This window comes from Papaver somniferum, chromosome 7 (assembly GCF_003573695.1).
Source record: "Papaver somniferum cultivar HN1 chromosome 7, ASM357369v1, whole genome shotgun sequence".
Classification (NCBI taxonomy): Eukaryota; Viridiplantae; Streptophyta; class Magnoliopsida; order Ranunculales; family Papaveraceae; genus Papaver; species Papaver somniferum.
The window spans coordinates 191830153-191845978 of record NC_039364.1 but is presented as its reverse complement, the minus strand read 5'-3'; the positions used below and the strand labels follow the sequence as shown (position 1 = coordinate 191845978).

The window sequence follows — 15826 nt, the reverse complement described above, 5'->3', positions numbered from 1 at the left end:
TACTCCCTCATCGTCTGGAAGATCTCCTGAAGGTCTCGGATGTGGTTCTTGGCTAGGCGACTTTTTACCAGCATGTCATCGACATAGACTTCGATGGTGTTAAGGATCTTGTCCTCGAACATGTCCCCTACCAGCCTTTGGTATGTGGCACCCGCATTCTTCAATCCAAACGGCATCTTGGTGTAACAATATAGGCCCCTTGGTGTGAAAAAAGAGGTATGTTCTTGATCCTCGGGGGCCAATGGTATTTGGTTATACCCCGATTACTCATCCATTAAGGTTATCGCCTCGTATCCTACTATCGATTCTACCAGCTGATCGATGCTTGGGAGAGGAAAGTTGTCCTTAGGGCAAGCTTTGTTTAGGTCGTTGAAGTCAATACATATTCTGACTCCTCCATTCTTCTTTGGTACCACGACCATGTTAGATATCCACCGTGGGTACTGATATTTTCGTATTATTCCTGCTTCTTGCAGTTTCTTTAATTCTTTCTCGACTGTTGTCTGCAACTCTGGTGCAATTCGCCTCATCTTTTGTCGGACAGGTTTGAAACTTGGGTCGATCTTAAATGATGGCAGCATACTGTCGGGTCTATGCCCTCCATATCGTGCATGTTCCATGCGAAAGCATCCATATTCTCCCGCAGGACCATTGTGAGCCGATTCACATGTTCATCCGATAACAATGACCTGATCCTTACTATCCTCGGCTCTTCTTCCGTTCCCAAATTGATCTCTCGGGTGGGCTCTACGGCCGAGAAGTTTGGTTTTGGCTCCCTTACCGGTGTCGATTCCTGTAATTGCTATAAGGGTTCTTGCTCCTTTGCTTCGTACGCCATGACCGCCTGGGAGATAACATTTTCCAGTTCTTCTGCCGCCCTGGCTTCTTTGGCCTTGTTTTTCTCCCTTCGCTAATGTGCTCGTCGTTCCTCCTTTATCTGAATATCGATTTGCATACATTTCCTGGCCTCCTGTGAATCGCCGACGACCTCTGCTATACCTTTATACGTTGGAAATCTCAGTCTTTGATGGTAGGCCGATGCCACCCCTTTAATACTGGCGATACAAGGTATCCCGATAATAGCTTCATAGGGTGAAGCGACATCGACTACACAGAATGTGGTTAGAGTATCCAAATAACCGCCCCCATCCGATACTCTCAGATTTAGTTCGCCCTTTAGGATGGTCACGGTCACATTGAAGCCGTAAATTCGATATGTTGAGGGTACGAGAATGTCATCTGACAATTCCATTCTCTTGAAGGTGTCGTAGAAAAGCACCTCGACTGAGCTCCCAATGTCTACCAGTATCCTTCTCACTCCCCATTCTTCAATTAGCAAGGTAATGACCAAGGGGTCGCTATGGACTTGACCGTTCATCGGGACATCCTTGGCTGAGAGGAAATGGGTTGCATCATCCAAGGTTCCATCGGCAGGGTCTTGGCTACACTGAAGATTTCTTTACCATTATGGTCCCTCTTGTGGATTCTAGAAGTGATTACTGGACTTAGATTGTACTCATGTGTGTCTGAGTGTGAGATGGTGTTTACAAACTGAGTTGATCTGCCGATCCGAACCTGGTGAACAGGTGCATCGGGTGCGGTGGTCGCTTGTGGTGCTTGTCGGACGAACTGCCTCAGGTATCGGTCTCGGATAAGATGTTGCACGATGTCTTTCACCTCTCGACAATTATTGGTGGAGTGACCTCTGTACTGATGGTAGTGGCGGTACCCGGGGTGGTCCTTGGTTTCTTCGAACTGTACCCCCCTTGATGCCGGGTAGATGATGTCGTTCCTCTTCTCGACTTCCTTGAAAATTTCTTCCAATGGTGCGTTCAATGGGGTGTAGGCTCTCGGCTCGTGTCTCGGTTTTTTCCCTTTTGCTATCCACTCCTTCTTCCCGTTTCCTCGTGGTGGTGGGTCTGGTCTCTTCTCGAGCCGCCTGGGAGTGTTGCCTGGGGTCGCCCTAATCGTTGCACTAGCCTCGTGTACTCCCCTACCTCTCGCTTCTTCTTGAATCTCTTCCAGTGCGATGTAGCGTTCTTGCATTTTCCGCATTTCTTTCAGTGTTTGCAGTTTTTCAGTAAACATGGTTATCCAGATGGGGTCCGACCTTCCCAACGCATTTTCGAATCCAAAGATCTTTTGGTCGACTGGTACTTTCCCAATCTCTGTGCATAGTTTCCTCCATCGATCAGTCAATGCTCTGAGGGTTCCTTGAACCTCCGAGCCAGAGTGAACAATCTATTGACTCTGGGCCGAGGTCTGCTGTTATGCATGTAAGTTTCTATGAATGCCTCAATTAGATGCTCATAACTGTCGATCGACCCTGGTGAAAGCGCGTAAAACCAGTTCCTTGCCTCGCCCTCTAGGCTTGCTGGGAAGAACTTACACATTACCACCTCATTGTTCTTCCATTGGATTAGCGACATAGTATACATCTTTATGTGTTCAACCGCATCACCCGTCCCATCAAATCTAGACGGAAATGAAGGGAGTGTACACTTGGGTGGGAACGCCATTTGCTCAAGCCTTTGGGTGAAGGGGGTTTTCTCGGCCTCGCTTATGACCTCGGTTAACTTATCCCCCTCGCCATTTCCTGATAGTTTCTTTATCTTTGCTTCTAACTCCCTGAGCTTGGCCTCTGTTGAGCTGTCCGACCTCTCATTTCTTTCGCGCCCTTCTTCTTCCGTTGATGAATCATCAGGTGGACCATACCCTCGGGTAGGTGGTAGCGGGGGTTTCCCTGATCGGCTATGATTACTCGGCCCTGCCGTTGGTGGTAATCTCCCTGATCGGCCTTGATTGCCCGATGTTCCTCGGATGGAGGATCCTCTCGACCTGGACCTCTGGTTCTGCAGCTGATAATTCTCGAATTCTAGTGCTAGGTTCCTCTGTTGCAGCTCTCTTAATGCCACCTCTTGTCTCCCCTGTCGTTCAAGAATGGAGAGTAGTGTTGGATCTGTACTCTCGTGACTAGAATGGCCGTTCAGGTGGCTCAAGTGTGCAGTAGGTCGTGTTGTTGTCAACGGTGGTGGACCCGGTAGCATAGGGGGTATTTGAGTCGACGGTGGCGGGATGATTCCACTAGCTGCTTCTCGGCCTAGCTGGACTTGCCTAAGTCTCTCTTGTTCTCGCCCTAGAGCCTCCTGATATTCGGCTTGTTGTCTCGATTGCGCCTCTGAGCATGCACGATGAGCGCTTCCTCGTCATCTTCTGTGTCTGACGCATTAAGCCCATCTATCTGATCGGCCATCCTCTGGGTCGGGATGATCCGTTCTAATGGCATGGGATCATCATCTCGTCCCAAGTCAACTTACTCCTCCACAGTCGGCATACCTCTTGTAGCTGCCCGAGATCTCTCAGGTGGTGGTGGTCGGTGATTCTCTTGTCTCGGCCCTGTTACTCCTTCTTGCACGCTGTCGCTGGTAACTGTATGGTTCCTTAGCGTTCTTCCCGTCCCTGAAGTGCTTGCCATCGGATCAGGTATGTCGTAGGCCCGAGGATCGTCCCTACCTACATCAGCAAATACAAACAACACCTTACTTTGATCTGCTTTTCTGAAAGTTTTTTTAATACGTCCAGATTTAAATGACACTGTCCTGACACTCAAAACTGGACTCCAGAAGTACGATTCCATCTTTTGTCAGGCTAGCTTCACCAACCTGACTTGCTTTGACCCTAAGTACTCTTTTAGGCAGGTATCACGCTACGTCGCTTTCAGTACTACACGACGTCGCTCTCAGTACCCAATTTTGCATTAATAATAGTTTGTCCTACATTCCCTATGCTCCAAATCATTAACTCCTAGTGTTTTGTAAGTAAAAGGTTCAGATCCGTACAGAAAATCAATTCTAGACAAAATTTCATTAACTTCCTTGGAATTACTCAGGGATGACTTCCCTGAACTCCTTGGGTTTTCTCCGGTGACTAGTGATCTCGCCGTCCGACTACTTTGTTCCCTGTATAGGAACTGACTCCATGGTTCGAAGTCGATCTGTCGAGAGGGGTTTCAACTGATCTTGAAATAAAAATCTTATTAGCTACTTTGTAAAATTTTCAACACTTGGTAAGTCAGCACGGAACTTCAAGTGACTTCAACCCGACATCAAATATGTTACTTGGGAGTCTTGTGAAGTTTCTCAACTGTTAGATTTTCGGTAGTGAAAACAATTATCAAAAATGAAAACAAACACTCAAATCTACTCAAATCTACTTGTTTCAACGCACAACCATTCGATATGTCAACAGAGTCTCTCTATGGTCTCGACCAAACGCTGATGGCGTTATTTGGGAGCTCTCGGAAGATTTCCTGCTAACTCGACTGCTCAAATCCGACAGAACTGAAAAACTTTTTTCTACCACCCGACTTTATGAAAATAAATTTAACGGTGTAACCAAAACTCGAGAAACAAAAGACAGAAGAGACGCTTCACCAAACAGAGTTCATCTCATAGCATCAACTACCACACACGAGGTGTTCTTAGGAGCTTTGTTGATCGTCTCTGTTGATGTGCGCAGCCAAGGTATCCGGAGAACTTAGATGTTCCCCTTAGTCGGCGCCAGAATGTAGTTGCATAAAATCACAAACTACGTCCAAAGGTGAAGAAGTTAAACTAAACAAGTAGAAATGCATACTCAAACATGAACACAAGGATATACTGGTTCGGCATGATTACCTACATCCACGGGGTGAAAGGATGATTGTTATTACTTCTCGTTTTAGGTTACAAGGTGTTCTCTCTTTCTCAAATGAACTATCTCTCCAATTCTCAAGTGTAATTCCCTTTCTCTCTCTCCTTTCTTTCCCCTCGCTCACTCTCGACAAGCCCTTATATTTATAGGCCATAGTCGAGATACAACGAAATTACAGTGTTGGTCACAATACATCAACTCTGATGTTCCCTATCGGACCTATCTTAGTTACTCGCCCGTCTTTCTGGTGTGGTCGATGGAATCTTGGTCTTTGACAGCCTTTCGCCCGAGGCCGAGTCCTTGGTACTTGATTAGGCACGATATCGCCCTTCTTCCTTGTCGTCCCTTGGTTTTGACCAGTTTCCTTTGTTTGACCGAGTACTCCTTGCTCGTCCGTTACTCTTGTCAGATGATAAGGGTCACGTCACATCCGACAACTGTAGGGTCATCACGTCCGACCCACGTGACTCCTTATTCTTCACGCCACCTGAATCTATTTTGTGCTTCGCCTTTCTTCATTCCTAGGATCTTGCCACCTAGCCTAGGATCTTGCCACCTACCCCTGTGGATTATTTACACCTACAATACCGATACTCGTAATTGAGCTGATATACAAATTTTATGCTTCTATGAAAGCACTTTAGCATGTTGGGGATGTAGCTCACATGGTAGAGCGCTCGCTTTGCATGCGAGTCGATACCCCGCATCTCCACGTTTTATACTAATTTTTAATTAGTTTACTTTTTATTTTCACGTTTTATTCTAATTTTTAATAATTAGTTTACTTTTTATTTCCTTCTTTTTCTTAAGTAATTGTGTGATCAGATTGATCTTTAGTTTAAGTGCCCACTATACAGAATTTGCTTTAGATGCCGAGTTTCTTCTCTAATTTCTGTTATGTTTATGGATTACATTAGACACTAGTGATCAAGAGACCATGCCTAACAGAATTCTAACAAACCTTGCGGTAGACTATCCTTTAGGCCTTTTCGAAGGGACTGGTCGAGTTTTTTTACTTAAGTCACATTTTCTACTTGGCTAACTTGAAAAGCTAAAGCCTTTCTGTAGATTTAAGAAATGGGGACTTCATAGTCCAGACAAGTGATCAAGAGACCATGCCTAATAGAAAACAGCCGGTGAAGAGCTGCCATGACTGAACAACAAATAAAAAAAAACAAGAGTTCTGTTAGAAGCACCAAAGATTATCCCTAACTAAGGTGACAAGATTGTGCACAAGGCTCTAGCCTATATACCCTTATTCTAGAAAGATAAATTCAACGATTTAGAATCAAAATCCACTTCGGAACAGAGCAAAAAGTTAGATAACATAGCCAGATCTACCAAAAATGAACATCTGAATCATTTTAGAAGAAACGAAATAATACAAATAAGACCATGGAAACATCGCCGGAAGACATTGGCCCCAGTGAGGACAGCCTGAAGTATTACAGAAATATAAGTAGGGGTCGTGTAACATCAGTTTAGCAATTTGGCAGTTTAAGGTCATGTTTGGTATAGTTTTCAAAAACAGTTTTCTGTTTTTAAAAACAGAGAAAACAGAAAACAGGAGAAAACGCGTTTGGTAAGGACATTTTCAGAAAATGTTTTCTATCTGTTTTCTGTTTTTAAAAACAAAAAAATGAAAACAACAAATTATTGTTTTCTGTGTTTTCTCTTTTTTTCTTTTCTTTATTCTTTTCAGAACAAAGTAAGAGATGGGGAATGACTGCAAGTGAGTCATGGCTAATATCACTATCTCTTAGACGAATCTTTACATTTGATCCGATTTAGTTGGTTTTCCTTGTTTTCAAAAACAGTTTACCAAACAATTTTTAGAAAATGAAAACAAGAAAAAAAAGGGTATGTTTTTAAAACAGTGGAAAACTATTTTTGAAAACTGTTTTTCAAAACTGTACCAAACAGGCCCTTAGTTCCCATGCATATTGCAATTTCTTGAACTCATATTACAAGAATTTAAACTACAGGTGGATAAAAATGAAATCAACAGGGACAATATAAGTTCAGAACTGTATTAAAAAGTTCTTACAAAAAGGAAAACTATACCTCATGACTGGAGTTGTACTTTCATACCAAGACGAATTTGGTCGTACAGTAGTCGAATAACTACTCGAAGCAGTTGTACCTCCAGCTACATCTTCGTTGCCTAATCCATAAAGATATCTAAATGGATTTGGTGGAGGTAGAATTTCAACTCCACCTTCCAACATCTTCACTACCGTACTCATCAAAGGTCTTGAATCAGGAGTATCTTGCACACACCACAATGCTACCATGAACATTCTCTGCACCTTCTCTTTATCCTTCTCTTCAATTCCATTAATCTCCATTGTTATTAAATTTTTCAATCCATCTTTCTCAAATTCTTCCCAAGCCTTCTTTGGAAACCAGTCTAAAGAATCCGTGTTCGTGTTTGTATTCGTGTTCCTATGCTTCCTTGCTATCTCAAATAGTAACATCCCAAAACTATAAACATCACATTTATGTGTAATTGGATAACTATGCATAAGAAACTCCGGTGCAGAATAACCTGGTGTTCCTCTATATCCGGAGCAGGATACATGAGTGGTATCCCTATTACAAAGCTTAGCCAGCCCAAAGTCTGCAACTTTTGGGGAGAAGTTCGAGTCAAGAAGAACATTACCAGGCTTTATGTCATAGTGAATGATCCTTTGTTGACACTCTTCATGTAAGTAGGCAAGGCCTTTTGCCGTACCAATAGAGATTTCCTGTAGTTGTTCCCACTCGATTTGTGGTGTTTCAGCACTAAACAAGAACTTGTCTAGGGAGCTATTTTCCATGTATTCATATACTAATGCACTCATTAAATGATCAAAACAAAATCCATATAATCGAACAAGATTTATATGGTAAGTTTTGCCTATACTTCCTACCTCCGCCATGAATTGTTCTTCAACTTTCTTATTGTTTGAGTTTCTATTCAGAACTTTCACTGCAATTCTTATTCCATTAGGGAATTGGCCTTCATAAACAACACCAAAACCGCCAGATCCCAATCTTATCGAGTAGTTATTCGTAAAACTATAAAGTTCTTGTGCAGTGATTCTGCTAAAAAAGTAGCCTCCAGTTCAAGAAATTCTAGTATGACCTTTGCCTGATGGAGTTTGAACATTTATCTGTAACGTGAGCATGAAAGTAATAAACACAATATTCACTAAAAACATACAAACTATTCATATCTTATAGATATAATAATATGAATAAATGTTAAATAAAGAAACGGCGACGAAATTTCAACATGCCTGTTCCATACGACTGGAATGAAAAATGTCTACATTACTGTAGCAAATTAACAAACTAGACAATGAGAGAGATGAAAGAGAAAGAGAGTCAATGAGTGATAATTAATATGGACAAGTAAGTCAGCCGGGCGGACTTATACATTACATATACAACCAAGGATAAACAACAAACGGTGTTGAGATTATTAGTCCCACATTGTCTGGGCAATCCAAGATCCTGCGATTTATAATTCTTAGGGCCTCTCTACTCATAGCCAATTGGTTTTGAGTTGGATGCCCGTATTCTAATATGGTATCAGAGATGTTCCTGTGAACAGAGACATTGATGTCAGGACTTGTTAGTACTTAGTAGACGACAAATCTACGGTTTTTATTTTAGAAAAGTCTAAAATTTTAACGTATCAAGTTTATGTATCAAGGAAAAACAAATTTTTCTTAGCTACATGTTGATTACGTCATGAAACCTGTTCTTGAAGCTGCTTGGATAGGTTGAGTTCTTTCGTCTATACAGGAAGAAAAAAAACCCTCGTGGCTGTACATCGTATTGATTCCTACTTGATACTTGAAAAAATTCAACATAATAGTTGCTAAAAACACACCAAAGATTTGCATAGAGTATCTTAAAATTATGTTTCAAACACACCAAAATAGTAAAAACTTCACACTAATAACTGAAAACCAAACTAAAAATATACTCCACGAAGTGCTACTTGCATCACATTACCTTTTGGCTGGTTTTAGATCTATGTTAAAAAAAAATGTCAGTTTGCAGTTATCGAGTTATTTGAATTTGTACCGACATTATGATCTCCTGCACTTGCCAAGTACAGATTTACGATGTCTTAGAGAGTGCAAGTGAGTCTAGGCCTAACTCTGTCACGAACCATCAGATGTACTTGTATGCTCATCCTAAGTATGACCCAACCGAAGTTTGTCACAGCCCATGGGTGCTACAGTACATGTGCAATGAATACGGGTGATGCAAGTGGCTAATGTGCGGAGAGGCACATAAAGATGGTTGCAGCTGATAAGAATTGTACGTAGAAAATATGCAAGTCTGAATCCTTTAAAAAGAAAAGAACACAAATGAGACCAACAAAACATCTAGTTTTCAATATAATCTGATACATTTTATGCTTTGCATCAGAAGATAAGTCAGTCAAAGAAGAAAAGAAGACAAAAAGAAGCAAAGAAGAAAGGAGTATCACTGTCACCTTCTAAAGATTGCTATCTTTCTGATGCTCAGTCACATTGTTACTCTGGTTCTTAGAGTCCGCGGTCTTCCAATATAGCTTCTTTCCATTTCTGCACCGTGTTGCGACTGTGGTCCCTTTGATCAACTTTGTATGTGAAGCACGAAAAGGACCACCATATTTCATACAGGAAGGTCAGTCGTTATAAGCTATCTCAAACTGGGTTCATATATATCATTTATGTAGTAGCATGGATCTTTCAGTTGTTGAACAACTTTCCCTGCTCTTACAACATATGCATTAATGCTGCAGTAGTTATTGCCGGATTTCTTATGTATACCATCCTGCACATGATATCCTTTACAATCGATCATTTTATCTTGTTACGGCAGTAACATATGATTGTACAAATAACCGAAACTCTTCCAAGAAAGAACTGTGAACCTGCAGCAATTGTATCCGTGTTGTTAGGTTGTATATGTAAAAGAATATAATAGAACCATCTTTAAAATGTTTAGTACATGCCAGAAGGCTGCAGCTGCTTGCAACCCACAGGTAGAAAATTCTATGGCCATCAAAATGCAGTGAGCATATCTAGTATGAATCATGAATAAGTGGGTCATAAAAAGTAATTGAAGAATAGACACTTGAGGCACTTCAAAAATAAATTTGTTTCATATTTTTAACCCTTTCTTGGTCTTTCTTAAAATGATTGTAACTTCCTCAAAAATATTGATCAAGACCTGACTAGTTTGAACCTCTTCTGCAGTCTCATTCTACCATCGCTTGAAGTCTCAGCCATCCTCACTGTAAAATAGGGTTTAAAGTAGTACTGTTATATCATCAACAATTGGACATTTGGACATCACTTCCCTCTTCATCTATTTCTTGTTCCTATTGAATTAGATGACACACACAAGATTCAACCTAAAATTTCAACGTTTTCACTTTTTACACACCAAATTTTCTTGTTTACATAACCTACTGCAACTTGTATTTTACTAAAAAGGAAACTCATTTTTGAAATTTTTTCCTGCAACGTTCACGTTTTGTTTCCATCAAAAACTCAAAATTCACCACAAGAAAAACAATCCCAAAATCAACATTGTGGTTAAAAAAGTTTTCAGAGTAAACAAATTTACCTTAATTGACAGTTTTAAGAACCCTAGACCACTCCCTACTCTCTTCTCTTCTCCTCTCCGGCACTGAAATGGAACACAGCTTGCTCTTCCAAAAGAAAAGGCGGGGTGGCCCTTAACGAGGTTATCGGACATCTTTGGTCTGCCTATATCATAACAAGGCTACTAATTCCCCTCAGTCATTTAGCAGCTGAACCTCCTAGTAAATTATGGAAGTTGTCGATGTTGACAGCATTAGGATGGGAATTTGGGATTGGTGACTAGGGGGACTGAGGTGGTTCAACAGCTCACATGACTCGTGTCCGTCCTATCATTTTATTTAGTATATAAATCTCACTTTCCGCAAGTAAATTTTGTTTTTCTTCGTAACTGTGAAGAATCAGGGGCAAGTGTGTTTAAATGCCTGAGGCGCCCATGAACCAACAAAAACAGTCCTTGATATCAGTATCACTGTCTAATTTCCTTATTTAGTCCAGTTTCTACCTCTGACTTGAACTGGAACACCATCATATGCTGGATGGAGTATTCTACAAAGTAGGCCTAGTTAGCTGTATTTCGTGCCAAACATCCAAGGCTAAAGCCCTATAAAATTGAAAAAATCGTGGAGTGTTGGATGATCAGCATATAAAAGCTTAAATATCTTAATTGGTGCTGATAAATGAATGAGAAAAAGAGATAGGCACGTGAACACACTTTGATAAATACTACTACTACCTAAAGGTTTTGAGCAAACAAAATGTTTGATTAAAATCAAATCCAAATGTAAAGTCATACACTCTCACTCATTCATGCCCCTTCACAAATCCTAACTACCCTAACTTACTTTACCCATCATTATTACTAAAAACACACAACAAAACATATCTTCTCCTGTTTTCATCATATAAAATACTATGTTACTTTCACTCTTCCATCAGAGAGAAAGATAGAAGAGAATTTGTTACCTTCCTCTCGTTGTTCATCACCATCTGCAACAGGGTTTGTACTTTCATTTCCATCTCTTAAACTTCTTGATTCGTTTTTGCTTTCATTTTTGATTATGTAATATGTTTTGTCTTTTCTTAGAATGCAGAAGAACAGACTAAACCAAGAATGAAGCTTCTAAGAATGAGAAGCTTGAAACATTTATTTTCTTCCTCGAAACTAGCAGTAGAAGATAATCCTACTTGTAGTAGTGATCATTCGTCTGTTCATCAAAATGAAATGAAGAATGAAACCAAGTCTATATTTCCAAGTACACAGCAATCTCAAAAACCCACTTGGAAATGTTTCTCTTTCGATGAAATCTATGATGCAACTGATGGTTTCACTAAAGGTGAGTAAAAGACCAAGACCCATTCCATTTTTGTGTGTTTTTCAATTTCTTATGTTCTGGGTTTGGTTTTTCTGATGATATTTCAGAGAATTTGGTGGGGAGAGGTGGGTATGCTGAAGTGTACAGAGGAGTTATGAAAAATGGGGAAGTGATTGCTGTTAAGAGATTAACAAAAGCATCAACTGATGAAAGAAAAGAGAAAGAGTTTCTACAAGAGATTGGTACAATTGGTCATGTTCATCATCCAAATGTATCTTCATTGCTGGGTTGTTGTCTTGATAATGGACTTTATCTTATATTTGCATTCTCATTACATGGTTCTGTTGCTTCTGCTCTTCATGGTAATTCATTCATTTTCACTAAACTTATTCAATTTGATTTTTTTTTTATAAAGCGTGTGCAATGATTTGTTGATATTGTGTTAATTAACCTTCCTGATTTGTTGGCAGACGAGAATTCGCCATTAATGAGTTGGAAAACAAGGTATAAAATCGCAGTGGGAACAGCACGAGGTCTACATTATTTGCATAAAGGATGTCAAAGAAGAATAATTCATAGAGATATCAAATCTTCTAATGTTCTACTCACTGCTGATTATGAGCCTCAGGTATTGTGTCCTCTGCTCATTATGCAAAATATGTTCGTTCCTACTGCAAAATAGTACCGAAAACCAAGAGTAAGAATTTGTTTTGTTTACAATGTCTAATAGATTTCAGATTTTGGGTTGGCGAAATGGCTTCCATCTCAATGGACTCATCACTCTGTAGTACCAATTGAAGGAACATTTGGGTTTGTGTTTCTAATTGAACTTGTTTATATTTTGATTAGTCGAAAAGAATAAATTAATCTTCATTAATTTGGGTTCCATGTTCATCAGTTCTTTTGATTGTGGTTGTTTGCAGATGCTTAGCACCAGAGTATTTCATGCATGGTATTGTTGATGAAAAGACTGATGTTTTTGCATTCGGAGTTTTCTTATTAGAGATTATATCCGGGCGAAAGCCGGTTGATGGGTCTCACCAAAGCTTACTTAGCTGGGTATTCATTCATTCTAAATCAATTTCTTTCCCAACATTGATACTGTACTAAACAAAAATGTACTTATGTTTGGTATTCAATTCAAGTGCAGTTTTGAACTTAAAATAAATGTTAAAATCTTAACAGGCCAAACCAAGATTGTTGAATGAAGGTGAACTAGGAAAGCTAATAGATCCAAGACTTGAAGGGGACTATGATATTACACAGTTGAAGAGAGTTGCTTTCGCGGCATCACTGTGCGTCCGGACATCGGCTCTATGGCGTCCTACCATGAGTGAGGTACTTTCTATTTACAACTGTTACATTCTTCTCAATTTCAAATCTTAGTACATTTGAATCGTAATTTCAATCGCTTTCGCTATTACTATCACGTAGGCTCGTTTATTTAGTGCTAATCAAAATTTTCATTTACAAGTTATGTGTTGGTAACCATCTCATGAACTGATGATACTGATTAAGTACCAACTAAGATAGGTTAGTAATATCATATTGATACGAATGTCAATGGTATTTTGCTGTGCTCAAGAGACAACACTAATTAAACATCAATTTTAAGATATTAGGATAACATAAGCTGTCTTAATCCATGAAACGGTAGGTTAATGTTTTTTTCTTTTTGATTGACTTCTCACTTCTCTTGTATATCGCTTTCATCCTCGGTGGCTTTAGATTTCTACTATTTGTTTTTTTGGTTCATTCGATTTTAGTCTCTTTTTTGTTTTTCATTTTATCCGTCGAGCAATTAACCGGCCCGGCCGTCAAATCCCACCTAACATACACCTCTAGACAATTCAGAAGTAACAACAGATTTAAGCCAGCAGGCTACAATTATGCTAAAAGAAAACAAAATACAAAGGACCCTTGAAAATGAATTCTTGTTTTGACAATGTTTACTTGGAAATTTATAGGTATTGGAAGTAATGGTGGATGGAGAAATGACTAAGGAGAGTTGGAACTTGCCAGAGGAAGTGGAGGAGGAAGAGTTTTGGGGTTTTGATGATCTAGAATGTGAATTTGATAGTCCAAACTCAACCTCGCCTCTTAATTCGATCTCTTCCAGGAGTTCTTAAATCCGGCCGTCCGGCTACGTTGCTCTATAGTATTTATTTTTGATCTGTGGTGGTGGTATATTTTTTTCAGTCAATGAGATTACATAATAATAATAATGGCGCTTATTGTATCAAACCATGTACATAGCAGTATACTTACATAAGCAAACCATGTACATAGCAGTATACTTACATAAGCAAGTGTTATACTCCCTCCGTCCCTAATTAGATGACCTATTTGGTTTTAAGTTTTGTCCCATAAATAGATGACCTATTTTTGTTACTATAAGAAATATGTATAATCTGATAGTTATGTTCATATTCGTTACGTAGGTGTTTTAAAATGTTTTTCAACGATATAAAATTTACGAAAAACCGTGATATAGTTTAAGAGATAAATCATTTCTAAGTTTTACTAACATCCTTGTCTTAAAAATTGTGTAAACTACAACTAGGTCATGTAATTAGGGACGGAGGGAGTATATGTATAATATGACCTTTTTGATCTCGTATTGCCATAGGGTTTAAGGTATGTTCGGACGGAGTTTTAGTCCGCCCTGGTGGTGAGCATGCCACCTAAAACGACCGTGAGTGCTGCGGCCATCATAACCCGCCGGCGTGGCCTGACCGCCTCAGCGTCCTTGGTGGTACCAAGGAGAACACTCTTCGGCTCAACCTGCCGATTGATTAGATCGGCTTTCCCGTCTCGTTGTAATAATCCTTCTCGTGTTTAAGCAATGATGCGTCTCGATTTTTAGACCGCATGCAATTGTTAAGTCTATTCCACTTCCCCGATGACGCCCCTACCAAATACACCTCGCCTAACCGATGATGTCCAATCCGGAATAGAGGGCCCGGGCATGGCCAGCAGGCGGCTGTTCGAGTCGGACCGGTCATCCTTAGTTGTCGGTTAGTCGTTTTCATTATCGGGGACAAGCTGATCCGCCAACAAGGGATTGAATGCCCTTGCTTGCGAAATCTATCCCCATAAAAGAAGTTGGAAGTGTTGTGAATGGCCAGCAGGAGGGAGTATATGTATACAGTCGAGTACATAAAAGAAGTTGGAAGTGTTGTGATACCAAATGGCTCGTATCTTTGTACCAAGAAAACAGAAGTGATCTTATTTGGTCCCCCTTTTATCCATTCCATTTTTCATCAACCCAAAATTAAAGATCCAGCAACTTAATCTGTCAGTGACAGTTTGCAGTTTTTAAGACTATTTACTTACCAAGAAGTTCTCTGGGGAACAGAACAATTGAGACGGATGACATGTTTAACTTAAGGCTCTGTAGGCACACTTGGACAAGAACAACTGGCAGATTGGCACCACTGATGTGGCAAACTAGGTGTGATGGATGAGTACCAAGGAATTAGTGGTTCTGAATAATCCAAGCTGCCTTTAGGAATAGTATTCTTGTTTGTTCATGGGATGGGATCCATTGCCATGTTCCTCCACTAGATGTGGGTTGCTTGCCGTCTAACACACAGCCCATAGGGAGAGAGAGTGTGATGTACAATGTACTTCATACCAGATATGCACTCCCTCCAGCTGTTGTGTGGCCAAAGCCGCCAAACCAGTGTCATGCAAAAGAGCATGATTATATTGTGTTTGGGGAGAAAGAGAGATAGATTTAAGCAGGCAGTGTCAGCAAACCAGGTGATCAAAATTCACACGACGAATGTTAATGTTTGTTGAACCATCTTAGGTATATATTGCTTCAAATGCTTACTATTGGGCAAAAGGTTGTTGAAGTTTATAGGAAAATGAGACTTTCTTTCACTTTCATTTATGTATTTTTAGCTGTTGTATATTTATTACATTTCTTTGGATTTGACAGAATTCCAACTCCGGACTGAACTGTTTAGATATTTTCCAAGTGCCCTTATCAATATCAAAATCTGCTCAAATGACGAGTGTGGGATAAAAAGTTCTAAAGCACCTGTCAAAATCTAGCTATGGATGAAAATCAACATGCAAAAGCTAAACTAGATTATATCAGTAAAAGGATATTTCACGCCCGAGGTGTAGAAAGTTAAAGTAGTCAAAAAGAGGAAACGAGAGATATTCCCAAGCAGTGAGTCTAGTAATGCGGGAGAGAGTAGCAAAGAGTGACCAGTG

At 40.0% G+C, this 15826-nt stretch overlaps 2 protein-coding genes across 2 annotated transcripts; one reads left to right on the top strand and one right to left on the bottom strand.

Annotated features, from left to right (window-relative positions):
• Positions 1-910: 910 nt before the first annotated feature.
• Positions 911-2088, bottom strand: LOC113295731. Its single transcript, XM_026544054.1, has 2 exons — positions 1576-2088; positions 911-1447 (listed from the first exon to the last, which is right to left on the bottom strand). The coding sequence occupies exons 1-2, from the start codon at positions 2086-2088 to the stop codon at positions 911-913; spliced, it is 1050 nt and encodes a 349-aa protein (XP_026399839.1).
• An 8972-nt stretch (positions 2089-11060) lies between these two features.
• Positions 11061-13904, top strand: LOC113299259 (probable receptor-like serine/threonine-protein kinase At5g57670). Its single transcript, XM_026548247.1, has 8 exons — positions 11061-11283; positions 11371-11620; positions 11707-11961; positions 12070-12227; positions 12330-12409; positions 12523-12658; positions 12785-12937; positions 13567-13904. Exons 2-8 carry the CDS (start codon positions 11398-11400, stop codon positions 13726-13728), a joined length of 1167 nt encoding a protein of 388 aa, XP_026404032.1. The 5' UTR covers positions 11061-11283; positions 11371-11397; the 3' UTR covers positions 13729-13904.
• The last annotated feature ends 1922 nt before the right edge of the window (positions 13905-15826 follow it).